The 19,011-nt window shown below is 48.9% G+C and overlaps 1 protein-coding gene across 2 annotated transcripts in view; it reads right to left on the bottom strand.

Moving 5' to 3' along the window:
• The window catches only part of PDE6B (phosphodiesterase 6B), a 32,533-nt gene extending 15,382 nt beyond the window's left edge, over positions 1-17,151 (bottom strand). For both annotated transcript variants that reach the window (XM_059395602.1, XM_059395607.1), the window contains exons 1-3: positions 16,684-17,151; positions 12,339-12,491; positions 11,939-12,028 (exon numbers count right to left, since the gene is read on the bottom strand). In XM_059395602.1, the coding sequence (XP_059251585.1) occupies positions 11,939-12,028; positions 12,339-12,491; positions 16,684-17,151 (711 nt within the window). The remainder of the gene's footprint in view (positions 1-11,938; positions 12,029-12,338; positions 12,492-16,683) is intronic.
• Positions 17,152-19,011: the final 1,860 nt, after the last annotated feature.

The following is a 19,011-nucleotide window of genomic DNA, read 5'->3' as shown; positions in this document are numbered from 1 at the left end:
CCTGCCCCAGACTCCAGACCAGAGGTCCTTGACCCTGGCTGACATCCTCCATGTTGCTTGCTTGAGATTAGCAGAACAGGACCCTCAAGGAGCAGCCATAAGGGTCAGGGGGTGGGCCTCAAGCTTCCCTTCCTCCTTCCTTCCTTCCATCCTTTCTCTTTTCCTTCCTTCTTCCCTCCCTTTCTCCATTCCTTCCTTCCTTGTTTCTTAAGCAGACTCCACACCCAGTGTGGAGCCCGACGTGGGGCTTGAACTCACGACCCTGAGATTAAGACCTGAACTGAAATTAAGAGCGTGCTACCCAGGTATCCCTGGCCTCAGATTTTCAAGAGAAGTTAGAAACTCAGATTCTTAAGTAAAATCTCATCTTTAAAATAGAGGAAATTTGTTGAGTCGGACTAGGACCTTGTGTGGCTCGGCAGGGGCCTCTGCCTTTCCCTGTCCCCTCTTTTAGAGTGTAACTCACACCTCATTTTCTGGACTTTGACCACTCCCTGGGGAGTGGTTACCCCTTCTTGACCTTAAGCCTGTATCTGCTGTCCTCAGCACACAGCACACCAGTGCCAGCACTTGTGATGTGAACCAAACACTAGGTGCTTGAGTGACCAGGAGCCATGGTCAGCTGGATGCTGAGGTGTTACCTTTCACAGATTCATGCTTCAAAATGGGAAACCTGGGATAATGGTGAGGGCTCCCCTGGTGACTTTAGAAATAAGGGGTATCCAATTGCATTTGGGGACAGATAACACAGAGGCCTGCAAAGCCTCTGGAAGGGAAGGCTGGCCTTGCAAGGCCCAACCGGACACTCACATTCCAGGTGGGCGGTGTCAGGATGCCTGGGGTCTGTGGGGGCACACAGGAAAGGTGGCCTGGTGAACTGCAGTTGGCCTTGGCTCCCAGAGCTCTTACTGAGCTCCTGAGAGCTGGTTGTCCAACCGTCAGGAATTTTGAGGGCCAGTCGTTTAACCCAGCCATTATTAAAGTTAAATGATGTGAGCTTAAAAATTAGGAAAATTATATTAAGACAAGGGTATAAATATGCACCCTCATTGTTTCCTTGTTATTTCACTATAGTTCAACGTTATCCATGCTCCTGGGTTATTTATGGTGGAAAGATGATCTGCACTCTGGTGCATCTCTTCCCAACTCTGTGTCCAGTAACACCACAGTGGGGCCTTCACGACAAAGCCAGCTGGTACTGCCCAAGGTAGAGAGGCCTGCCAGCCCCTCCTTGTTGTTTTCTGACCCACATGCTCTGACTTCTGAGTGTTTCCACTTGTCCACATGACAAGAATATGAGGCCAGCAGTTGAGCATGCGTGCTGTCTCTATGGCCTTCGGAAACTGTCCTGCCCTGGGAGGGGATAGGACTCTGGTCTTCACACTGAGCCAGCAGGCCATGGTCACACAGGCAGCCTAGAAGGTCAGAGAGGCCAGAGTCCTGACCAATGGGGCCCTTCATCTAGCTTTTGGTGCAATCTGGACTGTTGGGCAGTGGGAATCATTCAGCTAAAACGGGTCAGTTTGATTGCAGTAGATTAGGGAGAAATTCCAACATCCCTAGCCAAACCTAATGTTTACCTTGTTGCTTCTGTTGCCTCTGACCAAAGCAGCTTAGCTTCTTTCAGAAGGGATTGACAGGAGCCCCTGAGTGGAGCCTGCAAGAAGGGTGGTCAGTAGGTCTTGCCTGGAGGATGGAGGGCTGGTCTGAGGGACTATAGCCCTGTTGAGGGGTTGTTAGGACCCTGGAAAGCTGCTAAGGTTTGAGGAGGGCGGGGACAAGCTGTGCTGGAGGACTGCTTTAATTCCCAGATGCCTGCTTTCCTGCAGCACAATTCAGAGAAAGAAAGGACCAGGGACCAGGCTTAACTGGAAGCAGTTTGGGTGCCAGTCTCTAGTCACTGGCTGAAGTTTGGTCTCTTTGGAGAAAAAGGTAGATCTACCTCTCTCTAAAAAAAAAAGGATTGTGAAGTAGAGCCCCATGCTTTGTGCAAATTAATTAGGGTTCTTAAAAATGTTGCTCACAGTGTGAGGTATCAGAAACAGCTTTCTACCTGGACTAGGTGATGTCAGAGTAGGAAATCAAAGCACACAACTAGACATGTACATCCACGGTGGAGCTCTCACTTCAAGTACGTCTATACACGTGTGTGGTCTGAGCAACAGGAAACAATGCGTTTCCAGACAGTCTGTTTTCCCTAAGCTTTGGCAGTTCACTTCCTGGAATGATCTTTATTACCTGGTTTAGATCTGGGATAGCTAGACAACAGAACAGACAAAAATCCCTGAGTTTTAGAATTCACTTCTAGGTGGGGGCAGGGGGATCTAAAACATGAGCAGCATGAACTGCCAGATGGCTTGTTACGTGGAGATGTAGGGAATACAAAGGAAATATAGGAGGCAGGTTTAGGTAGGGAATGTGGGGCTTGAACAGGGATACTCAGGGCAGGGGAGATCTGTCTGCAGAGGAGCTACCGGTGTGTGGAAACAGCGTTCTTGGCAGAGGGACCTGCAGATATAAGAGCAGACAATGGCTATGGGGGACAATAGCTGGGATGGAGCAGGGGGTGGGGAGAGACAGAAGCAGGGGAAGAGGACTGCAGGGGAGTCCCTGAGGCCACCCAGTGACACGACCTAAGTTTGCAAAGTAGGGCTCTGACTGTTGAGTGGGGGTGGGCTTGACAAGGTGCAGAAGGAGAAGGATCCTGAGATGCGTCCATGATCTTGGCAGACTGGGCCCTGATTTGTGTCTATAAAGGGGAGCAGTCAAGCGGGGGGTAGTTGGAGAGGGAAGTGGAGGCTCAGTGACACAACAGGCAGAGAATTAAAAACCTGGCTTCCCCAGGTGACTTTCCTGGACGGAACTGCCCTGGGGACCTCTGGGCAATACCACATGGGGGAGAAGTGTGTGTGGTAGGACAGAGCCAAGAAAACGCTCCCAGACTTGCCTCTCTAAGGCCCACACCTGGGATGCTTGGGATGGGCTTTGAATCCTGGCCTGAAGTCACTGTTTTGGAGATGCTGCTGATAAGAACTGGGGAAATGTCCACACAACAACCAAGTTAAGGGGCCTGACTGAGAGGAAGCTGCATTATCCATTCCTGGGAGTAGAGGGGCCTACAGAGCAGGGACAGACAGAACGAGAACAACTCAGGACATCAGCCCCAAGGGAGGTGGGCTAGACCCTGCCACGTCAGAGGGATATATAGAGAGGGTGTTTGAAGAAAAATGACAGGAAACTCCCTGAATTTGATGAAATACATAAATATCAACACCCAAGAAGCTCAACACACACCAAGACACATTATAATCAAACTGTTGAAAGCTGAGACAAAGAAAACCTTGAAAACAGTGAGAAAAGTGACTTGTCACATATGAGAGATCCTCACTAAGGCTGTCTGCAGATTTCTCATCAGGAATCTTGTCTGGAGGTCAGAAGATAATGGGTTGATATTAACAAAGTGCTAAAATTAAAAAAAAAAAACTGTTCGAAATTGAGAGAGAAATGAAGACATTCCCAGGTAAATAGAAGCTGAGTGCATTGGTCAAGACCTGCCCTGCAAGAAGTGTGAAAGGGAGTCCTGCAGTGGAAATGATGGACACAAGAAAGGGACTTACAGATATATAAAGAAATAAAGATTTTAAACCTTTTTTTTTTTTTAAAAGATTTTATTTATTTATTTGACAGAGAGAGATCACAAGTAGATGGAGAGAGAGGCAGGCAGAGAGAGAGAGAGGGAAGCAGGCTCCCTGCTGAGCAGAGAGCCCGATGCGGGACTCGATCCCAGGACCCTGAGATCGTGACCTGAGCCGAAGGCAGCGGCTTAACCCACTGAGCCACCCAGGTGCCCAAGAAATAAAGATTTTAATAAAAGTAAAAAGATGGGCAATTATAAAAGCTAGCATTATTATAACAACAAAAGCTAGAAAACATTGCTGAAATAAATTAAAGAAGGCATAAATAAACAGAAAGACAGTCCTTAGTCATGAATTGGAAGACTTAATATTGTTATAATATCAATATCACCCAAAGGGACCTAGAGATTCAATGTAATCCCTATCAAAATCTCAATGATGTTTTTTCAGAATTAAAAAAAAACACCCTAAAATGCATATGGAATCTCAAGGGCCCTGAATAACCAATCTTGGAAAAGAAGAACAAAGAGGAGGACTCATACTTCCTGAACTCAAGACTGGTTACAAAGCTACCTTAATCAAAACAATGTGATTCTGGCATCAAGACAGACAAATAGATCAATGGAATAGAACAGAGAGTCTAAAAATAAACCCGCACATAAATGGTCAAATGATTTTCAACAAGGGCTCCGAGATCATTCAGAGGGGGGGAAGTTAGTTTTTGAACAAATGGTGTTGGGAAAACTGGATATCCCTGTGCAAAAGAATTGAAGTAGATCCTTAACTCACATTATTTACAAAAATTAACTAAAAACGAATGAAGGACCTATAAGACCTATAACTATAAAACTCTTAAAAGAAAACATAGGACAAGAGCTTCTTGACACGGTTTGGCAATGGTTTCTTGGGTAGGGCAAGAAAGACCCAGTCAACAAAAGAAAAAAAAATAGATAAATTGGGTTTTCTGAAAATTAAAAACTTCTGGGCATCAAAGGTAAAAGGGCAACCCACAGAATGGGAGAAAATATTTTAAAATTATATATCTCATAAGGGGTGAATATGCAGACTATGTAAAGAATCCCTAAAACTCAACAACAAAAAACCAAATAACCAGATTAAAAAATGGGCAAAGGACTATAATAGACATTCCAAAGAAGATACACAGATGGCCAATACTCACATGAAAGGATGATCAATATTACTAATCACTGGGGCAATGCAAACCAGAACTACAATAAAGCACCACCTCATACCCATTAGTATGGCTACTATAAAAACACCCAGGAAATAACAAGTGTTGGGAAGGATGTGGAGAAATTGGAACGCTGGGCACGGTTGGCAAAAACAGCAAATAGTGCAGTCACTGTGGAAAACAGTATGAAAGTTCCTCAAAAAATTAAAAATAGATCTACCCTATGACCCAGCAATTCCACATTTGGGTATGTACTCAAAAGAACTGAAAGTGGGATCTCAAAGAGATGTTTGTGCACTCATATTCATAACAGTGTTATTCACAATAGTTAAAATGTGGAAGCAACCCAAGTGTACATTGATGGATAAAAGGAGAGCAAAATGTGGTCTCTCCAGATAACAGAATATTATTCGTTCTTAAAAGAAAGAAATTTGGACACCTGCTACAAAATGGATGAACCTTGAGGACTTTATGTTAAATGAAACAATCCAGTTACAAAAGGATGAGTACTGTATGATTCCCTTTATATGAGGTACTTCGAGCAATCAGAATCACAGAGGCAGAAAGTAGAACGATGGGTGCCAGGAGCTGTGGACAAGGGGACTGGGGAGTTAGTATTTAATGAGGCTAGAGTTTTAGCTTGGGAATATGTAAAGAGTTCTAGAGATGGATGGTGTAATGGTTACACAATATGAATGCACTTAATACCACTGAACTGTAGACTTAAAAGTGGTTAAGATAGTAAATTTTATATAGGTGTATTTTACCACAATAAAAATAATTGGGAAAACAGTAAAGAGAAGGAGAAATATATACTATGCTAGCACCAATCAAAAGAAACCTGCAATGGCTGTTATCAGTTGTAGACAAAGCACACTTCAGAAGAAGGAACATTATCGGGGTAAAAAGGGACATTACATAACGATACAGGGGGTCATTTCTCCAAGGAGATAACATCTTTAGTGTGTATGAACCTAACTATTGAGCATCAAATTACATGAAGCAAACACTGATAGAACTTGAGGAAGAAAGAGATAAGCCCACTAGTCGGCTGACTTCCATGCTCTTCTTTCAGTAACTGGTAGATCCGGCAGGCAGGAAATCAGTACGACCTCTGCATCCAAAAACAGCAGAATATATGTTCTTTCACGGTCACATGGAGCACTCACCAAAATAGACCATATTCTGGGCCATAAAACATATCTTTGTATTATCATACTACAGTAGAATTAAACTAGAGATCAGAAATTAAACAGAAAGTAGTTGGAAAATTCCAAAATATATGAAACAGAACTCTTCTAAATAATACATGGGTCAAAGAAGAAGTCTCCAAGGAAATTTATAAAGAGTTTGAAGTACATGAAAACAAAAATACAGCTTGTTGAGGTTTGTGGGATGCTGTGAAAGTGGAGCTTAGAGGCATGCTGACAACATGGAGTGAACAGAGTAGAGGAAAAGCAAGATCCAAAATCAATAGTCTAATTTCAGGAAACTAGAAAAGGGAAATCAATTTAAGCCTAAAGCAAGCAGAAGGAAAAAGATAAACACTGAGAACAACACTAAGCCCCAAAGGTAACAACTTAGATAAAGTGAAGTTTTCAATGCCTTCAAAGACACAAACTATCATCACCCATATAAGGTGAAATAGAATCATCTGAACAGAATTGTATGTATTAAAGATATTGGAATAATAATTAATAATCCTCCATGAAGAAAGCACCCTTCCTTGATGAACTCATTGGTGAATTCTACTTAACATAGGTAGAAGAAATTATGTCAAATTCACAATCTCTTTCAAAAAATAGAAGCAGAGGGAACTCTTCCTTAGCCCATTCTATGAGGCCAGCATGACCTAATACCAAAACCAGATAAAGACATCACAAAAAAGAAAAACTACAGGCCAAAATCTCATATGGGCATTTGCAGAAATTCTTTTTTTTTTTTTTTTAAAGATTTTATTTATTTATTTGACACAGAGAGAGATCACAAGTAGGCAAAGAAGCAAGCAGAGAGAGAGGGGGAAGCAGGCTCCCCGCTGAGCAAAGAGCCCGTTGCAGAGCTCTATTCCAGGGTCCTGGGATCATGACCTGAGCTGAAGGCAGAGACTTTAACCCACTGAGCCACCCAGGCGCCCCTGGTTTTGGTAATATTTTATTAAGAATTTTTGTATCAGGGGGCCTGGGTGGCTCAGTGGGTTAAGCCTCTGCCTTCAGCTTGGGTCATGATCTCAGGGTCCTGGGATCAAGCACCGTATCGGGCTCTCTGCTCAGTGGGGAGCCTGCTTCCCCCTGTCTCTCTCTATGCCTGCCTTTCTGCCTACTTGTGATCTCTGTCTGTCAAATAAATAAATAAAATCTTAAAAAAATATATTACCAAAACCAATCCAATAAAGTATAAAAATAAGTATAATCCATGAGTAAGTATGACTTATTTCAGGTCTACGTGGCTGGCTCAACATCTGAAAATCAGTATAATCCACCACGTCAATAAGCTAAAGAAGAAAAATAACACGTTCATATCAATTGATGAAGAAAAAGTATTTTATAAAAATCCAACAATCATTCAGAATAAAAACTCTGCCAAATAGAAATAAGCTTCCTTAGCTAGATGAAAATCCTACAAAACCCTTCAGCAAGCATCAAACTTAACGGTGAGAAACTAGATGTTTCCCTCCTAAAATTGGAAATATGTCAAGGATGTCCCCTCTCACCAGTCCTATCCACATTGTACTGGAATTCTGAGCAAGTACAATAACATAAGAAGAAATACTATGTAGATAGATTGGGAAGGAAGGAATAAAACTGTCTTTGCTTACAGATGACATGATTGTTTATGTGAAAATACCAAGGAATCAATTTAAAAAACCTTCCTGGAACTAATAAATAATTGTTTTAAGGTCAGAGGATACAAGGGTAACATACAAAAGTCAGTCACTTTTCTTTATATCAGCAATACATAATTGGAACTTGAAATTAAGAACGCAAAACCACTTATATTAGCATAAAAAGAAAATGCTTAGGTACAAATTAACAAATGCAGTCCCAATTAAAATACCAGCAATCTATTTCGTTCGTATGGCAAACTGATTTTAAAGTTTATACGGAAAGGCACCTCCCCCGACCCATGGAATAACCAGCATAATACTGCAGAAAAAAAGTTGGAGAATTGATATTTCTGATTTCAAGACTACAAAGCTATAATGATCAAGACACTATGGTATTAGTGAAGACATAGATGCATAGATCAATAAAGCAGAATCAAGAACCCAGAAACAGACTTGCACAGCTGCAGTGTGATGAAGAAATAAAGGCAATTTGGTGGAGAAAGGATAGTTTTGCAAATTTGATATCCCTATGCAAACAAGTGTATCTAAATCCAGACCCTATAGCTTTCATAAATACTAACTCATAGACCTAACTATAAAACTCCTAGAAGATGACATGGAAGAAAATTTGGATGACCTTGAGTTTGGTGATGAGATTTTTAAAAGAAGTTGTTATTTTGATTCCAGTTAGTGAAACCCAGTGCTGTGCTAGTTTCAGGTGCACAATACAGTGACCCAGCACTTCCTCACGACACCGGAAGCTGTCACCACAAGCGCCCTCCTTAGTCCCTATCACCTGTTTCGCCGCCCCCACCCCCGCAACAGTCAGTGCGTTCTCTATTGTTAAGAGTCTGTTTCTTGTTTTTTTTTCCCCTTTGCTTGTTTGTTTTGCTTCTTAAATTCCACATACGAGTGAAATCCTATGGTGTTTGTCTGACTGACTTTGTTTAGGGTTATACTCTCTAGCTCCACACATGTTGCCGCAAGTGGCAAGATTTCATTCTTTTTAAAGGCTGAATCATATTCTATTATATCTGTCTCACATCTACTTTATCCACTCGTCCATCTTTTGATGGTTATGGTAATGAGTTTGAAGATGCAACTACACTTTGTGAAGGAAAAGTTAGTAAGGTGGACTTCATTAAAATTTAAAACTTTTATTTTCCCATATGCACTGTTAAGAGAATGAGGAAACATGTTATATCCTTGGAGAAAATATTTACAAAACACACATCCAGTAAAGGGTTTGTATCTAAAAACTACAAAAACTGTAAACAATAAGGAAACAGAAAACTAATTTAAAAATGGGTAAAGATGTGAACAGACACCTCACCAAAGAATAAGATACAGATGGGAGATAAGTATCTGAAAAAATGTGCAATAATATGCATCATTAGGGAATTGTAAATTAAAACAAAAATCAGATACATCAATTAGAATGACTAAAATCCAAGTAACTGACAGTACCAAAAACTGACGAGGTTGAGGTTGCGGTTGCGTTGAGGAGCCATCGGAATTTTTTCATTCATTATCGATGGAATGCAAAATGACACAGTTGCTTTTTGGCAGTTTCTCAGAAAGTTAGATACACTTACACCATATCATCCAGCAGCTACACCTCTTGCAGATGACATGATATATATATATCTGGTATATACTTGCCTGAACTGAAACTTACACACAAACCTGCACACAAATGTTTATAGCAATTTTATTCATAAATTGCCCCACACCGGAAGCAATCAAGATCTCCTTTCACAGGCGAATGTGATACATCCAGACAATGGAATATTATTCAGCTCTAAAAAGAAATGAGCTATCAAGCCATAACAAGACATGGAGGAGCTGTAAATGCATCTTACTAAGGGAAAGAAGTCGATCTGAAACAGCTACACACTGCATGGTTCTCACTCTATGACATTCTGGAAAAGGCAAACCAATGGAGGCAGCAGAAGGATCAGTGGCTCCCAGCAGCTCCGTGGTGGGGAGGGAGAGACGAGCGGGTGGGGCACAGGGGAATTTTAGGGCAGTGAAATTATTCTGCAGGGTACTGTAACAGTGTAGACCTGTCATGATGCATTTGTTAGGTCTGTAGATGTTTACTGCATGAACAACAGACGCTACGGTGCCGCAAGGAGACCATCCTTTAGCAGGCTGGGAGATTCCACGAAAGAATGCAGACTCTGACTAGAGAACCAAACTGTACACTTGGAACCACCTCACTGAAGGAGGTGGGGGAAAGGGGCTGACTGAAGCATTTTTGGAAATGAGAAGAGTCTTTAAGACTAACGAGAAAAGGGGTTGCCTGTAAACACTGTCCTCTGCTTGATAAAACTCTCTCCAGTGGGGGATGGGCTAGCGGTTCTGTTCTTGCTGTGCCCACACTGGGACTGAACTGTGATGTGGATGAGTGGTGGAGGAGGGGAGCCAGGGGTCTCACTGTCAGAGTGCAGACCTGCATCCTAGCAAGTGGGGAAGCCAGAATGATCCATGGGGTGACAGATCATGTTGGGAACACCAGCAAGAAGGCAAGTCTAACTTCTGTGGATTTGTGCTTATGTGTAGAACTATTTGCAGATGTGTCCACGCACAGGCTCATATGTACACCCCAGTAGCCAAGAACATACCTAGTGCCCAGATCTCTGCTTCTAAGACCACTCCCCAATTAGAGCAGTGGGCTCCTTGGGGAACTGCTAATTCCAGGGCCAGATGGGAAATATACAAGTGAGTCTGAAGTGTCTGGTTGTGCCAGAAAGTACGGAGTGTTCAACACCCCCCACCCTGGAAACTAGCAAATTCACCCATCCGCCAATGAAACACACAGAAAACACCCCAGAGTGATGGGGTTGATGGGTTTTGTTAGGTGGCCTGAGAATGGCTACAGTCAGAACACACTGAACAATAAAATCAATCAAGTTGACCAAGGTTATAACCTAAACACCCATGACTCCAGAGGGATGTAAACAAATGATAATATAAACTCTTAGAAGTGTGAAAGGAGACACATTTCTGGTAGAGAACCCTGTTCCTGCAGTGTGGGGTTCACAGTGACTTCTTCTTAAAAAGGACCTGGGGTCCTTTCTAGAAACCAGTCTCATGTGTCGGGCCAGCCTCACAGCCCTTCTCTGCTCCCTACTTGGCCCCGAGCCCTGCCTGACCAACCCCCAGCTGTGCCAGCACTTCTTCCAAGGCCTCAGGCCATGTTCTTCCCTCTGCTCAGGGTACCCTCTTGTCCTCCCCCAAGGGTCTTCCCACTGCCCCTGCTGCACAGCCATGACTTGTGGGAGCTATCGTTCTCAGGCTTTTATTTTCTTTCCCAGTCAGTGGGGCTGGCCTATGGTCAGAAGATACCCTCAGGGGATCCCAGATCCCCGTCTTAGGCTGCTTCTTCCATAGCTGGTGGGTCAGGAGGAGGAACCCAAATAGCCTTTGTAGATGCTGACACAAGCAGAGGAACCTCTCATCATTTCAAGCAAGTTTACGGCAGGTGACCAGGACGCACACAGCATTTGCAGATGGAACAGAAAGTGGGGAGGGCGTGGAGTGACCAGGTCACCCTCCACATCTTCTAAGGCTCAGCCTGGAGGCCACATCTTTACAGCTTTCCCAGCTCCAGGCCCAGAGGGACAAGAGCTGCCTTTTTGTCCTCTCCCAGGGCCCACACACTGTCTTCTGGGCCTCCAGTGGGGCGGAAACGGAGGTAGGACACAGAAGGGACTTACCTCCTGTGCCTGCCAGCTCTGTACCCACTCCCAAAACACAAGGCCCCAACTTGCTCCCATCAGGTCCCACACCCTCCTTGCTGGGAGAGAGGTGGGGGGAAGCAGATTCCAGCCCTGGAAGCAGTGGTGATCCTGTGCAGCTAGGGGCTGAACCCCCCAGTGGATTCGGCCGCCGGGTGGCAGAACCTCTGTCCCCGTTGCCCATTCGTCATTCACCCCAGCCCCTCCCGAAGAGGGTCTGCTGCAGCTTCTAAGGAGTGGTGTCTGCTGCATTTGCAGGTGCCCACACCACCTGGGTTGGGAGCGAGTCAGGGTGAGCAGAAGGGATAAGAGAGCCAACCTCTCCTTGGGTCCCAGCTGCACGATGGTCCTCACAACACTGTCTCCCGGCAGCGGGCACCCTGGCAACATCACACCACAGCCATGAAAAGCCACAGGAAGCCCTGCAGCTGCGGGTCTTGAGCCCCCCAGGCTAAACACCATATTGTCTCTGTCCAGAGAGACTGTCACAGGGGCAGGGACACACTCGGATGTCCCTGAGGGTGGGCTGGGGCGGGGCAGTTACCTGGCCGCGGCGTGTCTCACAGTTGTGCAGGTAGCTCAGGTGGTAGATCTTCAGGTTTAAGGTGCCAAAATTCAGGTACTTCAAGAAGACCTGAAACAGACATCACACCAACAGCAGTTAGAAAACCTGGTTTTTAGCAGGTGCCCAGGTGTGCAAGGCTGGAGAGGCGCCCAGCTGCCTGGACAGGATACTGATGTCAGCATGCGTGGGCCCGTACACGTGAGGAGACATACAGACGTGTAAAAGGGACACAGAGATGAGCTCAGGGAGCTAAGCTGAGGAGAGGTGTGCACACAGATGCCGGGAAAACACACACGTGCCACCAGGCACAGGACAGGCCCAGGGACAGAGGTGGCCCACGCACAGAGGCTTGCAGGCTCAGAAGGCCCCCAACACTCACATCTTCATCTTCACTTGTGAAACATGGGCCGTCAAGCTTGTTCACAGCCATAATGACAGCCACAACGTCTTTGCCGTTCATGATGGGCGTGGCCAGAATGTTCTTCGTCACGTAGTCGGTCAGCTCATCCGCAAAGGGGCTGAAGTGGGGACACTGCGTAGCAAGAGGAGAGGAAAGAGAGGTCGTCAGTCTGGAGAGCCCGGGCTTCCCCGTCCCCGGTGGGGGCAGGGTTAAGCTCCAGGCCACCGCCCAGGCCAGTGCTGAGCCCCTGGTGGCCCTGCGCCAGGCATCAGGAGCCCAGGCAGTGTAAGAGCACATGGCTCGTGGCCTGTCCTTGTGGCTCCAAGTGGGGGGTTAGAGGCCTGAGTGGATCCCCCCATCGGAGCCACTAACCCTAGCTCTGGATCACAGACTCTGCTGAGTCCTCACAAGGCCTGGGCTGTGGCAGTCCTGGGTCTTCCCACATCGACTGTCCTCTGGCCAAGCCAGCCTCTTGGGTACCTCTGGAATCACCCATTTACCTGTCTCTTAGTTCAGGTTTCCCTCTCCTGCCTTCACCTGCCCTGCAGTCAGCCCCCATAGGCCAAAAGTGTGTTGGCTGAATAAAGGGTTAGTTTGAGTAAGGGTGGAGGGTCCTCTGCAGGTTTCCTGGAGCTGTGCTCCAACGAGTGTCTTCTCTGTGAGGCCTGTTGCCTACGTGATTAGATATCTGCCCACTTGTGGTTCTCAGGGCAGGTCCTGCTAGTCTCAGAGTTGTTTCCTGGGCCTCTCCTTGATGGGGGACTGGTTGAGGGGCTCTTAAGTTCTGCCTCTAGAGGGAATAGGCCCAGGGGATGCAGTGTTACCAGGATGAGGCCCCTTCTGGTGACTAGGACTCTGCCCTTCGGGGTGGATGTGACTCTAGCTCCAGCCTCCTACTTCCTGGGCGCTGCTATTTATTTACATGAGGCCAAAGTGACCCTTTGCAGAGCTGTGGGGGACAGCAGAGTTGGACCGCCTGGGTTGGAGATCTGGACCTCCAGCAAGGACGGGAAAGGACGGGATGGGCCTGTGCCCCTCTCCTCACTGGTCAGCTTGGGTTGAGTGAGAAAAACCCTTTAAATTCTGCCTACATCTGTGATGATTATTTGTTGTTGAAGGAGCTCTTTTCCGTCCACTCTCCAGCCTCCCTTGCATGGGCAGCTGGGCCAGAGTTCAGGCCAATGGGAGGTCAGAGGAAGCCTGCTGGGGACAAGAGCAGTCCATGCTCTCGTGAAGGGATGCGTGTGTCCAGCGCCCACTTGTCCCTGTTCCTCTCCTGCCTGATCACACCACCTGTAGCCATAGGGCACCTGGCATCAAAGGGAAATCCATACGGGATTCCCGGAGGCGGCAGCAGGCACCCGGTTCTGTGGCATAAAGTGAGAGCTTGCGCGGGGCCCTGTCTCGCCGCCTCACTCAATGGCTGAGCGCAGGCATGTTTCAGGGCTGTTTCCTATGCCCATGTTCCACGTTTGTGCTCTCTGGTCATCTTCCTGGCCCCTGCCACTTTGGGGTTCTGTGTCTCGGCTGTGCAGCCCGGTCTCCTGGCAGGCCCTCAGCTCTGCCCCAGACTTTCCTTCCTGCCCTTCAGCTGCTCCCATCTGGGGTCCTGCACGGTGCCCCCTGCTCCCAGGTGTCCCACGCCCTACTGCACAGCCCCTCTTGCTCCCGCCACCCTTGGGCCTTCACCCCATGGCCCATGGCTGGAGCCTCTTGGTGTGTCTGGAGCAGCTCAGCAGCCCTCACACCCTAGATGCACGGTGAAGGGAGCATTGGGAAGGTCCAGAGCAGGTTCTGGCCAGGAGCTGTGCTCTCTGAACAGAGTCACCCAAGGGCTGGGATCCCCTGCATTCCACACCCTTGTCCCCTGTGCCTTTTCAGGACCCTCCCTGCATTTTCTACTCGGCTGTCTCCGTATCAAGGCTCCCACCTGACTTCTCTCCTGATTCAGACCCTGCAGTCCCAGAGCCCCACTCAGAGCCCCAACCACCTTGGAGGCAGTGGGCAACATTCCCACTCCCAGAAGCCCTGGAACCACAGTGTCAGAGTAGGAACAACCCCAGGCCCATTGCATTTAAGCCTCATTCACAAAACATCTGCTCTCTTGTGCCCCCATTCCAGGGCTTGCAACCCACCCACCACCCCATGGAAAAGGCCCTGCTGTCACCTTGGCACCTCCCTCCCCCCAGCTTCAGTAAGTCTAGGGGTCCTGTGACTGCTCTGAAGTGCCCCCAGCCCTGGCCCCACTGCCTAGACCCTCATCATTGTCACCTGCAGCACCCACACACCTGTTGGCTTATATGTGTTCTGCAGGGTCAGCCTGGTGCTGCTACCCTCCCCCCTCCTCTGAGCTGGGCTGAGTCCCTGAGCTGCCCCACAGAGCTGCGTCCCCAGTGACAGTCCAGCCTCTTCTGATCCCACAAGAGCTGCCTGATACAACTGAGGTCTGGACGCCTTTGAGACATGCAGGACCCTCATGATGGGCTGTTTCTGGGCTCACAGCTCTTTGGAGGGGTGTCAGACACTACCACAGAGCCAGGACCTGGGTCCGGTCCTGCTCAGCAGCTTGGGGACCATGGCTGAGCCGTGTCCCCTCCCCGGCCTCTCAGGGCCTTCGGCCTAGCTGCCTTACCATGAGCCCTCAGGGGTCTTAAGAGCTGCGAGGTGGTGGTAGGGTGATGAGGCAACCCCTGGTGTTCTCCTCTGTGCTGCCTGCGAGGAAGCCACGTCCCCCAGGCACATACTTCTCTCCAGAAGCAGCCCCCATGCTCTTCTAATCGAGGGAGGAAGGTGCTGGAGTCTCAGACAGAACAAGGCGCTCTGCCTCAGTTTCCCCTCTGAAGATAGGATGAGTCCAGGAGCCTGACACATGCAATACTTAGGTCTTTGTGCCCCACTTAGCGGAAACTTGCTTTTTGGTTGATTTGATTCTGTTGTCGGTTCCACTGCATCTGAGATAAACAAGACCCAGCAGAGCCCCGAGGCTTGAGGTCAACACTGTGCCCCTCGTCCACTGGGGAGAGATCAGAGTGGGCTGTCCTGATAGAGGTGGAAGAGTCTCGAGAGGTCAAGGCCTCAAGGATGGGAAGGGCACAGGACCTAGAACAGCCCTACCACCTGAACCTGACCTCACACAGCACAGGCTTGGTGGTTAGCCGGAAGATAGACCCCTGGGGGCTGAGGGGTCCACCCAGACTCTGAGAAGGGAGGGGACAAGATAAAGGGAGAGAAGGGGCTGTGGAAGTCCCTCAGTGCACACCCCCCTACACCTCTCCCAGCTGCTGGATCCCTTCTCTTCCTGCGAGCTCGGGCTACCAATACTCAGATGCATGGGGTGACCTGTTTCTTAAAATGGAGTGAAGATGAAGCTAATCCCAGAGATTACTATATTCAGGTCGCTGGACCCAGGGTTGTTTAGAGCAGATAAATTTAAGAGGATTGCAATCACTTCCTTCCCAGGCCCCAGAGGGCCTGGGGGATGTGCACGTGTCTATTTGTCTCCAGGGACTAGGAGATGGTGACTGTTTTAGGAGAAGCCCATCCTGGGGGCAATCCCTTCTGGATTCCTTCACAGAAAGTGGAAGGGGCTGATCCAGTTCAGGGCTAATGCCTCCCCCTTTCAGAGGCGGGGAAGGGAGAGGAGGGGAGAAGCCAGTGGCTCCTGTTCTCCCCCAGAAGCCGCCTCCCTCGCCTTCTTTTTGGAGCCCTTCATCCCCATGCTCACCTTGGGGTCCTCTGTCCCTCACACACACATCCAGCAGGTACCTCCATCCCCCTAGCCCCACCCACCCTGGTGTCCACCCCAGGATTCCTGAACTCCTAGTGAACTATCTCCATACCCTTCCCGCCTCCTCCCAACCCATCAAGACCCTGGCCTCCTGAATCTCAATGCACTGCCATCAATCCTTCCCACTCAGCCTGGATCAGCCCTGGTCTCCCTGCTGCTTCTCCCAAACCCCCAAACTTGCCTGCACCAGGAAGCAGCATGGTCTCATATGGGGTTGTGCATTTTGGGTTCTGGAGTCCATTGGCCCTTCCTTTCTTGGCCTTTGCTCCAGCCCCTGCTCTGACCCTTTCTCTCCAATCCTCCATCCTGGGACCTGTGGGTCAAGGGGGCAGCAGGGCCTGCCCTGATCACTCTCCCAGCCAGCTCAAGGCTGGCTCCCTTCCTTTCTGCAAGCTCTGGCCCAGCCCACCTCACTTCCCCCTTACCCCAGGCTTTCCTCCTGAAAGCAGAGGTCCTGACATGTCCTGCTGGCTGACCCATTCCATGGGACCTGCAGGGACTCCTTGCCGAACCCACCAGTCATGGCCCAGAACCCACCTCGGTCACGTCCTTGATGTTCACCATCTTCTTGGTCTGAGCCACATGGCCCACAACTCCAATGTCCAGCGGGAAGACGATCTCAGAGTCAGGGGGCACCAGGCAGTCCTCCAGGACACTGTCCGGCTGCACACTGAAGAGGCGCGTGGCCAGCTCAGCCACGCCATTGCGCTGGCGGTACATGAAGAGGCTGCAGCGGTCAGCGTGCAGGATTGTGCAGAGACGCCGCAGGATCTTGAAGACCACACGCTCCATGTTCACACTCTCTTGCATGTCCTGCACCAGCTCAAACAAGGCTGTGCTCTCCTCCACCTGGCACAGCTCTCGGAAGCTGGTGCAGTCTGCTGCCTGCCCATCCTCGCAGGCACCAGCCACATTCTCGGGGCTCAGCTTCTTCCCAAAGTACTCGTCTGTGAAGCTGGGGTTCTGGTCAAGGAACTGCTGCACCTGCTCCTCACTGAGGCTCATGGTGTCCCACTGCCTGTCCGGGAGACGTGGCTGGTCCCCAGGCGCATGCAGACTCCCAGCAAACACTGTCATCAGCAAAGCCTTTCTTAGTGACGATTACTGAGTCCTGGGAGGACACCAGCTGACTCACCCATGCCTGCCCCCCTTGGCTTAGATCCTGCACTTCCACCACCCACCCCTGGGAAGATCAGACCCCCTGGAATGGGAGCAGGTGGGTCACAGCTCAGGGGCTTCTGCCTGTGATAGGGGTCGTGGGCAGCCAGTGGGGCAGGCCCTTACACCTAATCCCACGGAGAGGGTAATCCTACAAACACCGTGACACTTTCTGTCTGGGGGATTGCCTGAGAATTCTGGACGGTCCAACAGGCAGCCCCACATCTCCTGGCGCTCAGACCTGGGCTCTGGTGTGCTGGGGAGGTGGGGCACCAGCCCCACCTAGGGGAGAGGCAGCCCAGCCCTGGGTAGGAAGGGGGGGGGTCCCCTGTAAGGTGCCAGAGGTCAGTGAGTGCAGCTCCCAGGGCTCTCCTCTGATGGAGGGAAGAGGGAGGGGAGGATGGTGACCCAGCATCCATTGCGGAGGTGGGACCACTAGATGGGGTTTTGCAGAGACTTTCCCTTCTCTTTGATTGTGAGGGGGTGGCTTCGCAGGGGAGGGGTTTACACGTGACAGTGGGTCGCCTGAGTGCACATCAGAGCTTCTCTGTTAAGAGCTAGCACCCTTAGTTAGAGTTTTTCTTAGTGAATCTCCACCACACATCTTTTTCCTTGGCCTAATCCCTACTTACTTGGCATTCTCTTCACACTGCTAGACCCTCTCCTCCCACAGAGTTCACAACCACACTGTGGACACTGCCATGTTATATGGACAGGATTTCTCCTGAGCATCTGTGCTCAGAGACTGGCATACCTAGACAGCCGCCGGCGCCTCTCTCCTTATCCACCTGCCTGGGTGTTATACATATGCTAGCTTCTCTATGGGTGAAAAAGGTGTGACAAAAGGTTGTGTGTGGCAAAAAAAGGTTGGATTAAAGCTGTAGGACATGCTCTATGTGTGTCTGACTCTCCAGCCACTGGAGTGTCCTCCACTTCTCTCAAGAGACTGTGTGCACATGTATGTGCATGCATGATCATGTGTATACAGGCTGCACATGCATAAACACGTGTGCAAGTGTGTGTGCACATGCGCTGAACACACAAGTGCATGTGCATGTGTGTGCTTGTACATGTGGGCTGGTGTACAAATGCATGCATGTGGATGCATGTGCACCTGAACGTGCATGGAGTGTGCACGTGCATGTGTGTGCATGTGGGCAGAGTATACTGGTGCATGCGTGTGCATGTGTGTGCACGTGCAGATGGGCAGAGTGTACAAGTGCATGTTTGTGCACGTGGGCGGAGTGTACAGTGCATGCATGTGCACATGGGCTGAGTGTATGATTGCCTGCGTGGGCATGCATGTGTGCGTGCATGTGGGTGGAGTGTATAAGTGCATACATGTGCTTGTGTGTGCACATGAGTAGAGTGTACAAGTGCATGTGTGTGCATGTGCACATCCACGGACTGCTGGAAGGCTGGGGGTAGGAGCTATGTCCGTGGTGTGAGCCAGCTGTGCATATCACTCAGCAGAACCTGGGTGGGCACCTGGCATTCTGGGCTTGCCTTTGGCAGCAGTAGCCGTGGTCATCCCCCAGCAGCAGCAGCAGAACAGTGTAGCTAGGAGGACTTTGGGCCCCTCTAAGTCAAGGATCAGGAATCACAAACCAGGGGCCTGGACTGAGAGAAATGTTGAAGGTTTCCTCATGTTGCTTTTAAACCAGGATGTAGGGTTTGTATGTGATTCTGAATTTTACTGTGCTCAGC

Source organism: Mustela nigripes, chromosome 1, assembly GCF_022355385.1.
Source record: "Mustela nigripes isolate SB6536 chromosome 1, MUSNIG.SB6536, whole genome shotgun sequence".
In the NCBI taxonomy this organism is placed as follows: Eukaryota; Metazoa; Chordata; class Mammalia; order Carnivora; family Mustelidae; genus Mustela; species Mustela nigripes.
This window is presented reverse-complemented; position numbering and strand designations above follow the sequence as displayed.